The 20,027-nt window shown below is 39.9% G+C and overlaps 1 protein-coding gene across 1 annotated transcript in view; it reads right to left on the reverse strand.

Annotated features, from left to right (window-relative positions):
• LOC129728622 (inactivation-no-after-potential D protein) overlaps positions 1 to 20,027 on the reverse strand; it is a 1,023,112-nt gene that overhangs the window by 846,058 nt on the left and 157,027 nt on the right. Inside the window, exon 4 of the mRNA XM_055687071.1 lies at positions 10,751 to 10,833. Coding sequence (XP_055543046.1) covers positions 10,751 to 10,833 — 83 coding nt within the window. The remainder of the gene's footprint in view (positions 1 to 10,750; positions 10,834 to 20,027) is intronic.

Raw genomic sequence — 20,027 nt, forward strand, 5'->3', positions numbered from 1 at the left:
AGGTGGAAGCGACAGAGATTGGTGCTGTTGCCGAAGGCTGGGAAACCGCCAGGGAACCCATCGGCATACAGACCTATCTGTCTGCTGGACACTACGGGCAAGGTGCTTGAGAGGATTATCCTCAACAGACTGGTGAAGTACACAGAGGGTGTAAACGGTCTGGCAAGTAACCAGTTCGGCTTCCGGAAAGGTAGATCCACGCTGGATGCTATTCTCTCTGTCACCAAGACGGCAGAGGTAGCACTCCAGCGTAAGAGTTGGGGAATTCGCTATTACGCAATCGTCACGCTTGACGTGAAGAATGCATTCAATAGCGCCAGTTGGGACTCCATAGCGCTCGCGCTTAGGAGCATCCACGTACCGGTGTCGTTGTACAAGATTTTGGAAAATTATTTCCAGAATCGGGTACTAGTTTACAACACGGAGGAGGGTCAGAAGTGCGTCCCAATCACCGCAGGGGTACCGCAAGGTTCCATCCTGGGCCCGGTGTTGTGGAATGTCATGTATGACGGGGTGTTGAAACTAAAGTTCCCTGTAGGGGTTGTGATCGTCGGTTTCGCAGACGACATCACGCTAGAGGTCTACGGCGAGTCGATCGAAGAGGTCAAGTTGACGGCCGCGCACTGCATACGCAAGGTCGAAGACTGGATGCACTCTAGGAAACTGGAGTTAGCGCACCATAAAACGGAGGTTACGGTTGTGAACAACCGCAAATTAGAGCAACAGGCGGTGGTCAGAGTCGGTGACTGCACCATTACCTCAAGGCGTTCCTTGAAGCTCTTGGGGGTTATGGTTGACGATAAGCTCACATTTAAGAGTCACGTCGACTATGCCTGTAAGAGGGCTTCAACGGCCGCTGCAGGACTATCTCGAATGATGTCCAATAGCTCAGCGGTATATGGCAGCAAGCGTAAACTTCTCGCCAGCGTGGTTTCGTCCATACTTAGGTATGGTGGGCCAGCGTGGTCCAAAGCGTTAGGTACCAACAGTCATCGTCGAAAACTGGAAAGTACCTACAGGCTCATGTGCCTGAGGGTTGTGAGCGCGTACCGCACAGTGTCATACGACGCAATCTGCGTCCTGTCCGGCATGATGCCTATCAGCATAGCCATTAAGGAGGACGTAGAATGCTTCGATCAACGTGACACAAGGGGTATACGAGGCACCAGAAGGTCATTCTCGATGATCAGATGGCAGCAGGAATGGTCCAATTCCGCAAAGGGTAGATGGACGCATCGACTTATTCCGGACGTATCCGGATGGGCCGGGAGGCGCCATGGAGAAGTTAACTTCCACTTGACACAGATTCTGTCAGGTCATGGTTGCTTCAGGCAGTATCTACACAGATTCGGGCATACGGGGTCCCCCATGTGTCCCGAGTGCGCGGATGCGGAAGAAACTGCGACATGATGGTAGTGAGCGGGCCAGACACCACTCCGGACAACCTAGTTCGGAGGATGTGTAAAGACCCAAACATTTGGAGGGCGGTTTGTACAGCCGCCTCTCAAATAGTTTTAGAATTGCAAAACAGGCGACAGGTTGACCACCGACACGCCAGTGTTGGCTAACGGCCAGTCTTCAGGTTAGTTAGCTAAGTTAGCAAAGAGATCTATAGAACCAAGAGGGTGCACAGAGCACAAAAGCCGCTCCCCGAAGCAATACCTAGCGGTGGTCCCGGGGAGTATTATGGGCTGGAGACTGGAGGGGTTTTAGTGGGTCCGGTCACTGATTCAAACCAACCCCACACTCCCTGAGGTTGGTCACCTCAAATGCAAATGGATGCAAATTTCCCCTCCACCTGAAACAAAAAAAAAAAAAAAAGAAAAAAAAAAAAAAAATATATATATATATATATATATATATATATATATATATATATATATATATATATATTTATATATGTATATATATATATATATATATATATATATATATATATATATATATATATATATATATATATATATATATATATATATATATATATATATATATATATATATATATATATATATATATATATATATATATATATATATATATATATATATATATATATATATATATATATATATATATATATATATATATATATATATTTATGTTTATATATTTATATATATATATATATATATATATATATATATATATATATTTATATATATATATATATATATGTATATATATATATATATATATATATATATATATATATATATATATATATATATATATATATATATATATAATTAGGGCGGTTCGATTTGTAGGGGATCAAAAAATCGCTTAGGCACATATGATTTTCGGATTCTAGGGATCAAAATAAGATACTTTGCTCAAAATACCATACCTCTAAAATGAATTCTGATGTCCCTTGTACTAACGTGTAGGTACCCAAAAGGTCAAATTTCAAAAAATCCTGTTTTGACCCATTTAGAGTGCCCCAATCGGGTCCAAATGTATGACCGACCCCCACTAACTTTGGAGGGCCGACCCACCCATGCTAGTGTTACCCCCCTAGGGGGTCTCCCATACAAAAATATAAAAAAATTTCAAAAAATCACCATTTTTGGCACTTTATATGACAAAAATCAGTGACATGGCTATTATTTTTCCGCACAAATGAAGTTTCTAGGAAAAAAATGTTTTTTTTTTGTTTTTGGATTTTTGTTTTCTCCTGCTTCGCATGGGATTCGGTCCTGAGTCTTCAGCGCATACATACACAATTACACATATTTCTGAGCCATTCTCATTGCAGATGGCGTTTGCAGTTGGCGTCCTTTTGAACATAAAATCGCATATCACTCTGTTACATCATATGTAATATTTTTATTTCGACCAGTCAGGCGAGCACCGCTGGTATGCTACCACAACGGCTACCACGCACGGACGCTCCGTTTCCACTGTTCCCACGCACACTGTAGAACCAGAGTGAATAAATAGAGTGACGCAGAGTCTGAAACCAGAAAAACCAAACGAACACTGCAAAGTCGGGTGTTTTCGTCAATGAAATAGTCTGCTGGGAGGCAACAAAAATCCATCCACTGTTTCCTCACAATCGGATTCTTCGGGAACCGAAAAAAACTCACATTCCTTACTGTTTTTTGTTATTACACAAAACGCACTTCATTTTATCTATCTCTATCAAACTTTATCAAACGAACTTGTTTTAAATTTAAATACAATAACTATCTTTTCACTCTGACAATAACAACACTCCGTTGAAGTCAACTGGAACTTGAGCAAAAAGGGGCTGTCAGAAAAATATTTTGGTGGATACATAAAAAAACCGTGTTGCTGTTTTGACTGAATTTCTCTCTGCGTCACTCTATCTATTCACTCTGTGTAGAACTAGTGTAGGTTTCGTATAGGATATAAACGTCAACATAAATCATTCTACATCGTCCGCCAAAGAGTCAACACCTAAAATAAAAACCTGAAAGTGAAAGTGAAAATTGTTAAAGTCAAAATATATTTTTTTTAGTTTACAATGAACCCGCAAGATGAAATAGCAACAACATCATCAGCTATCGAAAACCCAATGAGTCATATACCCAAGTATGATGTTGCTGTTTTTGGTGTGTCTTCTGATTTGAATGATATTAATTTACCAACCGATCTGGATATCTTGAGATATTATTTTTACTTAAGTGAACGTGTAAAAACAGAACAAAAAAAGTTTTCTTATAAACAATTCTCTAATCACGTAACAGATAGGTTGGTTGGAATTTGGGAAAAACTTGGTATGGAAATAATTTCAAAAAAATATGTTGCTGTTAAATTGAATAGATTGGTTGACAAATACCAAGCCGAAATTAAGAAGAAGAATAGAGACCTTTTAGTGTTTACCGGTACTCTGAACGAAATTTTTTATATTGGAGCATGTAAATGCGATTTGACGGCAGCTCAATGTAACTGCGGTTTGGTTCCAGAACGCCTCAAAGAGTTTATGCACGATCAACATAAACAGAGAAGACTAACAATTGATGCATTTCTGATGGAAAATGAAGAGCAAGGGACATCGTCATCAATGCCAACAATGCCAACATACGAAGATCCCGATGATACAACATACGTAGACGTACCGATGACGGTTGATGAAGATGTTATGAATAGAAGCACAAGTTCACAATACACAGAAAGATACGATTGTTTTAACTTTGCCTTGATGTGTGACAGATTTGGTGTGTCTGATAGAGTAGCGTCAGCATTGGCAACCAGTCTTTTCAAAGATTTTGGAATGAAAGATCAGCATGGCGAACCTCTCATCATGGATAAATCGAAAGTTCGTAGAGAAAGAGAGAAATGCAGACGAATAGTGCTCCGCAAAAGGTTTGATGATTCCAGTTTAATAGCGTTTTCATTCGACGGCAGAAAATATGATACTTATACGAGAGAAAAAATTGATGGTAAGTATCATAGTAGGATGGTAAAAGAATCTCACCTTGTTATTTTGAGAGAACCGAATTCTCGATTGATTGGTTACGCAAGACTGGTAGAGGAAAGTGCTGAATACAAAACAACAAAATTGAATGAATTTTTCAACGATAAAAACATATCTCTGGATGCATTGATTGGCATATGCACTGACGGTGAGCCAACAAACGCTGGCACACACGGTGGAATTATACGAAGATTCGAATTGCTGCTAAAAAGACCATTGCATTGGTTTGTTTGCCTTCTACACTTCAACAAACTTACGTTTCGACATTTGTTTGGGGTTTTGAATAAATCATCCACCACTGGACCAACATCAACAACCGGGAAACTAAGCAAGCAAATTGAGAATTCTGAAGCTCTTCCGGTAAGTCATTGCTATCACTCATTTATTATAATTTTCTAACATTTTGAATGGTGAAATCATAATAAATTTATTTAATTATTATATATTTTTAGGTGGTGAGCGACTTTCAGAGAATTGCGTTGGAAAATATGCCTCCTGTTGCAGAACAGCACGAATATTCCACCGATTCGCAGTACTTATACGACATGGCACATGCAATTTTTAATGGCGTGGTTTCTGTGGATCTGGCTAACATAAAACCAGGGAAAATTGTACATTCTCGCTGGCTCACCAAGGCCGCTAGATTATTACGATTATATGTGACAATGAAAAAACCGCCTAAAAATTTAAGAATTCTGGTTGTATTTATAATCAAGGTTTATGTGCCAATGTATTTTAATATCAAGTATTACAGCTCTGTCGTGTACGGTAGTGTATTATTTTTCAAGTACATTACTTGGGCACAATTTCTGGAGCCAAATTTACGCACTGTTGTCAATCATGTAATTAAAAATAATCCATATTTTGCACATTCGGAAAATATCTTGCTATCACTGTTCTTTGATGATAGGAAAGAGATGCGCGACTCTGCTATCAAGAAAATTTTACGATATCGAGACAATGTTGAAGACCCATCGGAACTTAGAGAATATAAAAAACCAAATATAAACTTCCATTGCTTCGATTACACGAAAATGATCGATTTGACTGATAAAAATAACGTATTTGAACCACCATTCACGCGAATCATTCCGTATGAAACATTGATAGCATATTTAAATGAAGATGATTCACCATTTACTGATCCGCATATTTCATTACATATACAAGGAACGGAACAACACGTTCAACTGCTAGCTAGCGTTTCCAAACGAGTAATATCGGAAAATGTAGAGGCTGTTATGGAGGCGACATTAGAGAGCCGTGCGAAATTGCCCAGTGTTGAAACCAAAAAAGACTTCAAACAATAATTTTTCAGTTTCTTTCCTATGTTCTGATCGAATAAATTTTTAAAGAGAAAAAAAAAATCCAAAAACAAAAAAAAAAATATTTTTTTCCTAGAAACTTCATTTGTGCGGAAAAAAAATAGCCATTTCACTGATTTTTGTCATATAAAGTGCCAAAAATGGTGATTTTTTGATATTTTTGTATGGGAGACCCCCTAGGGGGGTCCCAGGAGGGTAACACTAGCATGGGTGGGTCAGCCCTCCAAAGTCAGTGGGGGTCGGTCATACATTTGGACTCGATTGGGTCACTCTAAATGGGTCAAAACAGGATTTTTTGAAATTTGACCTTTTGGGTACCTACACGTTAGTACAAGGGACATCAGAATTCATTTTAGAGGTATGGTTTCTTTAGAAAAGTATCTTATTTTGATCCCTAAAATCCGAAAATCATATGTGCCTAAGCGATTTTTAAATCGACCCACCCTAATATATATATATATATATATATATATATATATATATATATATATATATATATATATATATATATATATATATATATAAAATAAATAAATAAATAAATATATATATATATATATATATATATATATATATATATATATATATATATATATATATATATATATATATATATATATATATATATATATATATATATATAACTAAGAAAATTTAAAGGAAACTGGTGGAATTCACGAAAATAGAATTTTCATACAACGAAGAAATGAGATCGCAGAAGGCGCAATGAACAACAATAATATTGTAGAGTATATCCTACCAGGGACCTCTTCTTCTAGGTATCCCTGTACGCGCAGTCGGCGCGGAATTAAAACACCAGATTAGAGCTGATGATAATTAACTTTTATTTTGTACATCACTGCTTAAATATACCCTGCAGGTAACTCAGAGCGAAAGGCTTTTCTCCTTCGATCCGGTCACCACATACCTAGCTGTTCTATACTGGCCTATGGCATTTCTTGGCCTGTCTCTTTCTTGTGCTTAACTTTTAGTACAGATAATTAACTACTTGAGAGCGCTATAACATGTGCTCCAAAACACGTGCGCCAGCGTGAGCACTAAGAACCCGCGCGTGAGCATGGTTGACGCTGAGCGACGCTACCGTTTGTCGAGTTCTTTTTGTTTATTCAATGCCTCGGTGGCTGTAGTGACTATTCATCGCGGAAGGCAAAGTGTTTTCGCCAACGTTTGCATAGCAGAACCGTTCGCGGTCTTTCTTCAAGATTTTTCCTGTTTTCTTTACAACTGGTCTTGTTTTTGGTGGACAACGGCAGAAGGCCGTGTCCTGGTTTACACTCTACCTGTTTTCATTTCATTCAACAGAAGGCTTACTGTCTTCGGATTTCTGCGCGGGGTGTGACGTCACAATATGACAGCAATTTAAAATAGGTGACTCTCGACAGTTATTTTGAGATCATCCTTTAAAAGCTTCCACCGAAAATTAAATACAAATAGAATCACGCTCGACTGGTGGCTACCGTCACGGTGATCGGTTCAACTATCTAAACATATAAAAATGCAGCTCTGTCTGTCTGTCTGATCCAACTACTGGAATTGACTAAACCGATCGGCGTAAAATTTTGTTATAGGGGTTTTAGGGGCCGAGAAAGGTGACGAAGATAGTTCGGGATCCCTTCCTTTTCTGGAAGGGAGGGGTTCCATAGAAATGAAACACAAATTTCTGTACATCTCAAGAGCTAACTAATAAAATGGAAGCAAATTCGACAGGTGAATATTTTTAGGGGTTACAAATATGTCCATAATAGTTTAACAAATGGAACCAAATTTAGCATGTGGAGGTTTTTTGGGGCTAAAAATATTTTAATGGTGTTTCAACACCCCTCCCTTTTCTCGATAGGAGGGCTCTTATACAAATCAAACATAAACTTCTATGGTGGTTTGATACTCCTCCGTACTCTGGAAGGAGAGGCAGGTTTCCCATACAAGCTAAACAGATATTCATATATATATATATTTGTCCTTCATCTTCGATAATATCGTACGGACTGGTTTTCTTACGCTACATTTTTAATTCTGTTTTTAAAACTATATTTGGTCATGTTAAAATCAAAAAAATCACAAACGTCGTTGAATCCTCGTAGGCAGGAACTGAGCGGATTGTTATAGCCATAGCATGTTATGTGGCCTGGTGTGGAAATCATTGTTCTGTATCGCAACTGGCGCTGGGGAACGTTTATTTGAATTTGCAGGAGAAGCTCTGAGCAGTCAATGTTATTTGTAAGGACGTCGAATACGACCAATCTTTGAAGTTTTAGACGCCTTGTTGAGAGTAATTCCAGATCAATTAAGCGACATCGTTGCGGGTAGTCTGGCAGATGTAGAGGATCATTCCACGGTAGACGACGAAGAGCAAAGCGTAAAAAACATTTTTGAATTCGCTCAATCCGAATAACCTGAGAGGTATGGTACGTATTCTAGAACACTGCGTACTAAAGCACAGTACAGTGCCTTGAGCGCGTACACGTCAGTGAATTGTGAAGCATTGCGGCGAATGAATCCGAGAATCGAGAAAGCTTTGGCGCTAATGGCGGAGATGTGTTGGTTGAAACGGAGCTTAGAGTCGATAATGACACCCAAGTCGCGAATAGACTGCACACGGTCCAGTGGAGTAGTGTCGATATTGTACAGATGATTGATCGAATTATGACAGCGACTGAAACTGATCACTTTGCATTTGTTGATGTTCACGTGCATCCCGTTCTGCTTGCACCACCGTGAAAGAATATCGATATCCATTTGTAAACATATGCAATCCAACATGGATTTAATAGCTCGGAAGATTTTTAGTTCATCGGCGAACAGCAGCTTACCAGAAGAAATTTGTTGGCACAAATCGTTGATGAAGAGGACAAAACTCAGTGGTCCCAATACGCTTCCCTGTGGAACTCCAGACGGGATGTCGAATTTTCTGGAGCGTGCAGAGTTCACTTGGACGAATGCACTTCTTCCGGTCAAGTACGACATTAACCAGTCGAATATCCAATTGGGGAAGCCCATATGCCTCTGTTTTTCAATTGCCAAGCTGTGCGGAACGGTATCGCATGCTTTTGAGAAGTCGATATATACCGAGTCCACTTGATTACGACATTCAATTTCACGGAACAGTACGTTGGTGTAGCATAGCAAGTTAGTTGTTGTAGAGCGATGCGGGACAAATCCGTGTTGATGATTCGATATTATCGATTTCGCTGCAGAGAGCATTACCTCATGAACCATAGATTCCAGGAACTTTCCTAAACAACAGAGAATTGATATTCCGCGGTAATTTTCCACTTTTCGTGTACTCACTGATTTGTGAACGGGTATCATTTTGGCCGTTTTCCATAAGTTCGGAAAAGTTCTTTCATTTAGTGATCGATTAAACAACAACGTTACCGAACCAACCAGCGACTCGGCGCACTTTTTTAATACAATAGGAGCTAATCCATCTGTTCCAGAACTTTTCGATTCGTCAAGTTTAGTAAGCGCTATGAACACATTCTCATGAGAAAAGTTGAAAAACGGTAGACTGATGTCATGAGAAAGTACGTGCTGAAAACAACCAGGGTGGGGTTGGGGCGGCACTGTGTTGAACACGCTTTCAAAGAAGCACGAAAAAAGGTTAACGGAATCGTCGGGTGTGCTGGCAGTAGCTGCTCCGTAAACCACATCGTTCGGCACGGGATTACTAGCCCTTTGCTCTTTAACAAATTTCCAAAATGCAATAGGATTATGCTTCAGGCATAATTGGCATTCCACCATGGTTTTCTACTGATTACACAAACAGCGCGGCGACGGCGTGGCATTTCGAATGAAGTACTCCGAACAGCTTGTCGTAAAATGCAAGAACATCCGTTGATATCATCATCAAAGTTCCATTGAAGTTGGGGAAGATTGTAATCACCAAGAATTAAAACGATATCGCTTGCTGACAATCCATCGCATACAGACTGAATGGCAGTTGTGTGGGCAGAATATAGTGCCGTGTCAGAATGCGGTCGCAAGTAGATGCCGAAGATGTGCAAAGAACGGTCTGGTAGCTTTATGCACACAGCCACTTGCTCGAGCTGTCGGTTAGCAAAATCTCGGTGTAGTGCAGTGTAGATTTAACTGCAATAAGCACATTACCGCCTCTCGTAAGGGTGCTTGTGGATTCATTGCGATCACATCGGAAGAGCGAGTAATTTGACGTTAGTTCCGAGTCGCTTATATCGGACCGAAGCCATGTCTCGGTGACCGAATATTCAAAGATGGCCACTTTTAGTTTCTGGAAAACAACAAAATTACTGAACACCACCCAATATGGGTATTTGCGGAATCAGATTGATGCCAGAAAAACAGCTGAAAATGATCGAATACCACTAAATATTAATATTTTCAGAATAGAGGTGATGTACAGAAGCCAAAAGTCGAGGATGTTGTAATTCCGATAAAACCAATCATTTCAAACGATTTGCCTTTTGACTTTGATCATATCATATGGCCGATTCGTCGTGCATTTTTAGACTATAAACAAATCGCAAGGAATCAATAAATTTGAAATTATTAAATTAAACACAAAAATTGGCGAGACAAAGTTTGCCGGGTCAGCTAGTATATATATATATATCTATATATATATATATATATATATATATATATATATATATATATATATATATATATATATATATATATATATATATATATATATATATATATATATATATATATATATATATATATATATATATATATATATATATATATATATATATATATATATATATATATATATATATATATATATATATATATATATATATATATATTAACAACTCACGCTCTGATTCTACTAAGATTCCAACCTACGACCATCCGCTCGACAAAACGGACTCTGAAACTTTAAAACTACAAATCTTCGTTTCATTCTTATGTAAGATCACTTAAAAATTAAGCTTCTTACAAATTATGATAATCCAACACTATCAGATCAACTCACCTTGCCACCGACAATACTAATTCCAAAAGATTTCTTCTCACTTCTAATGACCACAACTTCTCGCTCTCTACCCCAGTCATTATCTGTAAAAATAGAAATAACGAGACAGGAATATTAAGCGTTTGATTAGGAATGTTGCGCAGAAAATAACAGATTTGTCGTTTTCATGTTATTGAACACAAACATTGCAAGTTATCTAAGTTAAGGTCGAATAGTTCTATGCATTGAAAATAATAATTTAAAATTAATGAGATGAATGCAAAAGTTATTGGTATTAGCTAGTACGAAGAAATATTACAAGCGAAAAATTACATCAAATTTCGTATGGATAAAATAAAATTTATTTGGGAAGAGAACAAAGTGTTTAGCGCAATAAAACAGAATAAAAACACGATTTAATCAACCTAGTGGTATGATCTGGTCAATAGGTGCTATGTTTTTATAAAACGATTACCTGTTGGAAACGGTAAATTTACAATATCTGTCGGTAGTCTAAGTCTAAGTCTCGAGCTGTTTGTAAAATGCAATCATTCTGCAAGACAGTTTAAGTCGTACTGACTAATTTTAAACATTTTTTGCATAATTTGGTGTCCGAAAAGCACATGCATTTTACGCATGACGATTTGGCAACTTTTCGTATAAGATACATGGATATTCTCCAGGGCTCATGCTTAAGTCCCCTTCTTTACAATTTTTATGTAAATGACATTGACGAAGAATCTATTGAAAATTCAAGCACGACAAGACAACTTGCCATTCGTTGTTTTGCTTTCGTCTCGATTAGACGCAAATTGTTTATCTCCGTTTGAGTTCGCAAAATAACAATACACGAGTTATCGTACGGGTGTTTTTTTGTCGATTAGTTCTTGTGTTGCGCGATAACAATAGCCTGTTGTATATCGGCAGAAACATCTGCACACTGGTAGGGGCAGGCTACCCCGCCAGTGATTCGATACGCAGCTGATATATCAGCAAGAATAATTCTCCCGCACCGCTGTTACCCCGCTAGCAGCACGGACCACCATACGATCGAGCGAGTGAAAGTCAACTACAAGTGGCATCTACAAGGTCGCGTGTAAGATACGGCCACTGTGTCACAACACGAAGCTGGATCGTCATTGTTTGTTCTGCGGAGACACTCGATTAATCCAACTATCAGCCGTGAGGTCGTGACTTAGACGTTCGGTGAAGTAATACATTTAGAATTTTTACTATAATTATCAATATTATTACTATGTTATAATATTATTATTAATATTATTATTGATATTATTATTGTTATTATTATTATTGTTATTATTATTATTATTACTACAATTATTATTATTATTATTATTACTATTGTTATTAGTATTAGTATTACTGTCTTTTTTTTTTATTTGATCCATTGTAGATTAAAAAATTGTTTTTAAAATTTAATATCAACTACTTGAACCCCCCCCCCATATTCGAATATTTATCGTTTGTGTGCGGTAGAGCGTAACGCTCCCGCAAAATGGACGACATGCAGGTGCAACTTTTCCTGGAGGTGGAAACAAACGGGGAAGAAATTGAAATTTCTCCCATCAGCTCACCCCTACCTTCCCCTGTGCCCTCCCCTTTGCCAAGTCCTGTACCAAGAGTACCGGAAGTACGGGTAAAAGCTTACCCAGATGCCGCTGGCGGTCCCTACGTTGTTTTTTTCCGGCCCATAAAGAAGCCATTGAATATTATTCAAATTGGCAAAGACCTGGCAAAACATTTTTCGGCCGTAACCGAGATTACGAAGGTGAGGCCGAACAAACTGCGAGTTGTCGTGAGTAGCTTGAAGCAAGCAAACGAAATTGCTGGCTACGAGCTCTTCACGAGAGAGTATCGCGTGTACATCCCTGCCAAGGATGTAGAAATCGACGGTGTGGTTACCGAGGGGAATCTCACTGTCGATGACATTTTGCGTCATGGAGTTGGCTGTTTTAAAAACCCCTTGATGCAAAGTGTAAAGATACTGGATTGCAAGCAATTGCATTCAGTATCCATCGAAGAAGGGAAGAAGAAATTCCTCCCTTCGGATTCCTTCCGAGTAACATTCGCCGGATCCGCGCTGCCGAACTACGTCCGCTTGGACAGGGTTCGTCTACCTGTACGCCTGTTCGTACCGCGGGTCATGCATTGCCAAAACTGTAAGCAGTTAGGTCACACAGCCACCTACTGCTGCAACAAGGCACGCTGTAGCAAGTGCGGAGGCAATCATGCTGAGAACGCTTGCAGTGGGGATACTGAAAAGTGTCTTTATTGCGAGGGAACTCGGCATGACCTTCCGGCATGTCCCGCGTACAAACAGCGCGAGGAAAAAATTAGGCGTTCCCTTAAGGAACGATCAAAGCGCTCTTTTGCAGAAATGCTTAAGAGGGCTGAGCCACCCTTGACAGGAAACATCTTTTCCTTCTTGCCAACCGATGAGGGTACATCTGACGATCCCGTCGAAGGGTGTTCCTATGCCTTGCCAGAGGGATCTAGGAAGAGGAGAATGCTCAACTCTTCTAACCTTTCTCGCAAAGGTCGTAAGATAACCCCTAGCGGAATGACCAATAAGACAACACAAAAAGGAAGCGGTGAAGAAAAACCGAAGCAAGTACCCCCCGGTTTTAATTTCAAATCAAACCAGGAGTACCCACCGCTTCCTGGGGCACCAAAAACCCCTCGTGCACCCATTTCTCGATCAGCAGATAAAAAGAAACAGGGTTCATAAAATTTTCTGATATTGTGGACTGGATATTTAAAACATTCAATATACCAGATCCCCTACAAAATATTCTTCTTGCCCTTCTTCCTACAGTGAAAACCTTTTTGAAGCAACTAGCAGCAACTTGGCCCCTCATTTCAGCTATTATATCTATCGATGACTAATACGGCGAAAGAGGTTAGGAATTTTTTCACTGTATTACAGTGGAATTGCAGAAGTATCATCCCCAAATTCGATTTATTTTCTCATTTGATGAATACATACAATTGTGACGCATTCGCGCTCTGTGAAACCTTTCTCAATTCAAATGACCAACTTAATTTCCACAATTTTAACATCATTCGTCGAGATCGAGACTCACACGGTGGAGGGGTACTTTTAGGGATCAAAAAGTGCTATTCTTTTTTCAGAATCGACCTCCCCTCGATCTCGATTATTGAAGTTGTTGCCATTCAAACGAAAATGAATGGAAAAGACCTTTGCCTTGTTTCGTTATATATTCCCCCATCCGCGCGGATTGAACAGAAGCAACTCCTTGATATAGCAGAATTGCTTCCCGCACCTTTTATGATTTTGGGAGATTTTAACTCTCACTGTTCGCTATGGGGGTCGCTGTACGACGACAACCGATCTTCTTTAATTTGTAACTTGATCGACGACTTCAATATGACACTTTTGAATACTGGGGAAGCGACACGTGTACCTAATCCTCCAGCACGTGAAAGCGTGCTTGACCTATCCCTCTGCTCGACATCACTAGCGTTAGATTGCCAGTGGAAAGTAATCAACAACCCCCACGGTAGTGATCATCTTCCAATCGTTATATCAATTGCTAATGGTTCAACTCCCCCGAACCCAATCAATATTTCCTACGACCTTACACGTAATATTGATTGGAAGCGTTATGATTCTATTATAGCGGAATCTATCGAGACTCACGAGGAACTTCCGCCGGAGGAAGAATACACGTTCTTAGCTGGCTTGATAATCGACGCCGCGACGCAAGCTCAGACGAAACCGATACCCGGGGTAACGATTAGACAACGCCCTCCCAACAAATGGTGGGACAAAGAGTGCTCTGAGCTGTACGCGCGAAGGTCCGCGGCGTATAAGGACTACCGGGAGTACGGCACTGTCAACCTGCTTCGAAAGTACGAGGCACTGGGCAGGCAGATGAAGAGCTTAGTAAAGGCGAAAAAACGCGGGTACTGGCGGCGGTTCCTAAACGCGTTGTCGAGGGAAACAGCGATGAGCACTCTTTGGGATACCGCCAGGCGCATGCGGAACCGTGACGTTTCGAATGAGAGTGAGGGGTATTCAGATCGCTGGATACTCGATTTTGCCAAAAAGGTCTGTCCGGACTCTGTACCGGAACAGAAAACCTTTCGCGACGCGTTTATAGTAACTACGGAAGAGCCTCCATTTTCGATGTTGGAATTTTCAATGGCTCTCCTGTCGTGCAACAATAAGGCTCCAGGGTTAGATAGAATAAAATTCAACCTGTTGAAAAATCTACCCGACTCTGCAAAAAGACGCTTGTTGAATTTGTTCAACAAGTTTCTTGAGCTAAATATTGTTCCGCATGACTGGAGGGAGGTAAAAGTCATTGCTATTCGGAAACCCGGGAAACCTGCCTCTGATCACAATTCATATAGGCCGATTGCGATGCTCTCTTGCCTCCGGAAATTAATGGAGAAAATGATCCTCTTACGGTTAGACAAATGGGTCGAAACAAACGGTTTACTTTCAGATACTCAATTTGGCTTTCGCCGGGGCAAAGGGACGAACGATTGCCTAGCGTTGCTTTCTACTGAAATTCAACTCGCATTTGCTCGGAAAGAGCAAATGGCTTCTGCGTTCTTGGATATTAAGGGGGCTTTTGACTCTGTCTCTGTAGAAGTTTTAAGCGCGAAACTTCATTCGCAGGGACTTTCACCAAATTTGAATAACTTTTTGCTCAACTTGTTGTCAGAAAAGCATATGTATTTCTCACATGGCGATTCGACAACTTCCCGAATTAGTTACATGGGCCTTCCCCAGGGCTCATGTTTAAGTCCTCTCTTATATAATTTTTACGTCAATGACATCGATGAATGTCTTGCAAATTCATGCACGCTAAGGCAACTTGCAGACGATAGCGTTGTATCCATTACTGGTAGCGAGGCTAGCGATCTGCAAGGACCATTGCAAGATACCTTAGACAATTTGTCTGAATGGGCTCTTAAGCTGGGTATCGAATTCTCTCCGGAGAAAACTGAGTTGGTCGTTTTTTCTAGGAAGCATAACCCAGCTCAGCTGCAGCTCGTACTAACGGGTAAAACGATCTCTCAGGTTTTAGTCGCTAAATATCTCGGGGTCTGGTTCGACTCTAAATGCACCTGGGCTTGTCATATTGGGTATCTGACACGAAAATGCCAACAGAGGATTAATTTTCTTCGTACGATTACCGGAACCTGGTGGGGAGCCCACCCAGGAGATCTTCTGAGGTTATACCAAACAACAATACTGTCAGTTCTTGAGTACGGTTGTTTCTGCTTTCGCTCCGCTGCGAACACGCATATTTTGAAACTAGAAAGAATACAATATCGTTGTTTGCGTATTGCCTTGGGTTGCATGCAGTCGACCCATACGATGAGTCTTGAAGTGTTAGCGGGTATTCTTCCGTTGAAACATCGTTTTTGGAATCTCTCTTACCGGTTGCTAATTCGATGCACAGTTATGAACCCATTAGTAATTGAAAATTTCGAGAGGTTGGTCGACCTTCAATCTCAATCCAGATTTATGACTTTATATTTTGACTACATGGCTCAAGATATTAATCCTTCTTCATACGATTCCTCCAATGTCGCACTTTTAGATACTTCTAATAATGCTATATTCTTCGACACCACCATGAAACAAGACATTTCTGGTATCCCGGATCAATTGCGACCCCAAGAGATCCCTAAGATTTTTTCCAATAAGTTTAAACATGTTAGTTATGATAAAAGGTTTTACACTGACGGATCTAATCTAGATGAGTCCACTGGCTTCGGTGTTTTCCACGAAAATTTTACCGCCTCCTACAAACTCGATGCTCCTGCTTCCGTGTACGTCGCAGAACTTGCTGCTATTCAGTACTCTCTTGGAATCATCGAAACCCTACCCATAGACCACTACTTCATCTTCACAGATAGTCTCAGTGCCATTGAGGCTCTGCGATCGATGAAGCCTGTGAAGCACACCCCGTATTTCCTGGGGAAAATACGGCGGTTTTTAAGTGCTTTAACAGATAAAAATTACCGGGTTACCTTAGCGTGGGCCCCTTCTCATTGCTCGATTCCGGGTAATGAAAAGGCTGACTCTTTAGCTAAGGTGGGTGCTATTGATGGCGATATTTATGAAAGACCAATTGCTTATGATGAATTTTATAGCATTTTGCGTCAGAGAACACTCAACAGTTGGCAATCATCATGGAACTCAGATGAACTGGGACGGTGGCTACATTCCATTTTTCCTAAGGTATCGACGAAAGCATGGTTCAAGGGGTTGGATGTAGGTCGGGACTTCATTCGCGTGATGTCCAGACTTATGTCCAATCACTACACGTTAAACACGCATCTCTTTCGTATAGGGCTTGTAGACAGTAATCACTGCGTTTGTGGCGATGGCTACCATGACATCGAGCATGTTGTTTGGTCGTGTGCCGAATTCTGTGATGTTAGGTCCGAGCTCCAGTACATGACACAACTGTACTTGTCGACTTCAGGAGTTTATCAAAGAGAACGTCTTTCTTTTAAAAAGGTTAGATTCCTCGGGTTATCTTAACCGGTGTGCAAAGGTCCTTTTCGCATTCGAAAGGCTTAAACACACAAGGGACAACCTCTGAAATCTAGCGTTCGGATTAAGAAAGATCTGTGCGAGTTCGTATTTGCTAGTGGTATGATTTTATTTGGTAGCAAATCGGGTTTATATACAAAAATTTACAAATTGTAATCTTACGAACTATGCCTACGTATGGAAGAGAAAAGAGAGAGAAAATTCTCCTAAGGGAACAAAAAGAACGCGACAAAATTTCTACTCGCCTAGTCAGGTCAAATTTGCCTTTCCCTAATCCGGTACCTGAACGGAAAAAAGGTTTCGAACGTTATCGGCTTTCTTTACACGCGCCTACGACAACATTCATTCAGATAGTTACAATGTTTACAAAGCGCCGGATTTGCATTCCCTATTTTCCCTACTTAAGATGATAATGCGTACGCAGACGCGCCGGCTGATAAAAGGACTTATCGCCCTTTTCTTTTAGCATTGTCCGCCCGTAATTCACATAGTCATTGACGCTGGCTAAACCTAACAGAACAGAACAGAAAATAGACCGCTAATGGTATTCTATACCTGCTTCTAATCTAGCACCCGCACGAAGGGTCGGTCGGATATTTATGTAGCAATCTGTATTTGCGATTATCAAATTTGTTCAAGACCCTTTTCTAATCGCTCAAATGAGTCGTTGAATGACCGCCTACGATCCGGCCCATTGAAACAAAGGAAATCTTTATGTTCTAACATGACTGGTCTGCTGGCAAATAATGCGTTCGTTACATACCGGACCCCATAAATCTACTAAGATTTTCCATAGAAATTATTTACGCATTATTTGTTTAAAACTAACAGGTGTATAATTTTTTATTGTTTTTTTTTTTTTTTTTTTTTTTTTTTTAAGGAAACATATTAGTTTAAAAGATTCAAAATTAACGCTAATAAATACATTGATCATTTAATAAGTGATTACATCTACACTGAATCTTCCGCGGTTCGCTCCGCAGCTGTAAATGGTCTTCTAAATGACGATGGTGGTGGTCTTCTGAATCCGCGATTAGTTATTCGTCTGCATTTAACGTAGAAATACACTGTTGCCGTTGCTACTACCAGTAGTAAAAATATAGGCACCCCAATCCAGACATAAGGATGTATTTTGTGGACGGTTACTGAGTAGTCGAAATCGTCGATTTCCGCCTTGAATAGATGAAACTCCTCTGATGGTGGCGTTGGTATTGTGGCATTTGGTATACTGAAATTCACGTGAATATCCGCCGTTGGCTTAAAAAATGTAAGAGCCCTTTTATTTGAGCCACTTATATCTGCGTATATTTCTCTGTCGTGCGTTTTTATCACACAATCTGGCTGAAGATGCAGTATTGCCGCTTTATACGGCGGTGAGATGACTGTGTTTTCGCAATGGATTATAATATCCTCTGGGTGGTCCGAGTAATAAAGAAACGAGTTAGTCTCGGACAATTGGATTATTTCTGTAGGTATGGTCGCTAACTGCTTTGACATACAATGCCTTTTTGGATTTTTTGATAAGATGGCTGCGGCTATACAGTCTGGCGACTTCAGTATCTCCATTCGAGACGTAATAAAGTAATTTTGGTTTATTTTTAATGGTTCTTGGGTTGGATAAAAATAATTACCTAGATCACTTATGGCTATTCGCGGATTGTTGATAATGATCATCGATTTATCATCTGGGTGCGGAATGGCAATGACGTTAAATAGTTCAAATCTTTCTTTTGCGACAATCACTGTATTCATTGTTATTAGTAGCGTGTCGTTGACGTAACGAACATTATAAGTGATTGCTGATGAATGGTTGAATATTTCAGCCCCTTCCGGTAGTGAACTAGTGATGTTTGCTTTGATTATTTCCACGTCTCTGGATGTTAAAGGAAATGATCGAACCTTTCGATATTTATCAAGAATATCTTCAACAATTTGTTTTACTAGCATCGTCGTTTCGATCATATGTCTCTGGAGGGTCTCGGACTGCAGGTCGGAATATCGCTGATTTAAAGTGTCTACTCCTTTGTTTAGCCAATATAATCTTTCATGCAGTTGTTCGCTCATATTTGCCGTTTTTTCAGTGATTTTGGTTACGGTATCCGATAGGTGATGTATTTTGGTATCCTCGTTTATCCGTATCGCCTCGACCGTGTCTTCAAGATCGTTTGAACCGAAGAATAAATCCTTGAGGAAGCCAAAGACTCCTTTACTTCGTTTAGCTCTTGAAGATCGCTGTATCTCCTCTATTGCACTGTCGCATTTGTGTTCGAGAGACTGCGTTATTTCCTTCAGTGCTGTTGGTGTTGTAAACTTCTTGGTTCGTTTTAAAGCGTCTCTTAATCTTTGATGAATCGAATCGATATAGGCTACATCATCTGAGACGCTTATGTTAGTGCCTATATTTGTCGTCCAAACTCCTCTTCTGACGATACAAGTTCCTTGATGGTCGAATATTAACCCATCATCCTCAATTGGTTTAATCATTAAAGCGTTGGATAATGAGAGAAGTGCTGAAGCGGTTACAATCATTCGACTAAATGCTCCTGGTGATGCATTTGTGTCCCTTGAATTCAGCCTTTCGGTTGATCTAGGTGAATTTAATTGTTCTCTTTTTCGTTTTATTGTGTCAACATCAATTTCTCGCCGTTTGCCCCAATTTGGGAAAGAATAATCAACACCTTGCATTCTATCTGGTTCGGTATCTCTAACTTCTTCGTGATGCGTAACAGTATTCGG

This window comes from Wyeomyia smithii, chromosome 3, assembly GCF_029784165.1.
Source record: "Wyeomyia smithii strain HCP4-BCI-WySm-NY-G18 chromosome 3, ASM2978416v1, whole genome shotgun sequence".
Taxonomy (NCBI): Eukaryota; Metazoa; Arthropoda; class Insecta; order Diptera; family Culicidae; genus Wyeomyia; species Wyeomyia smithii.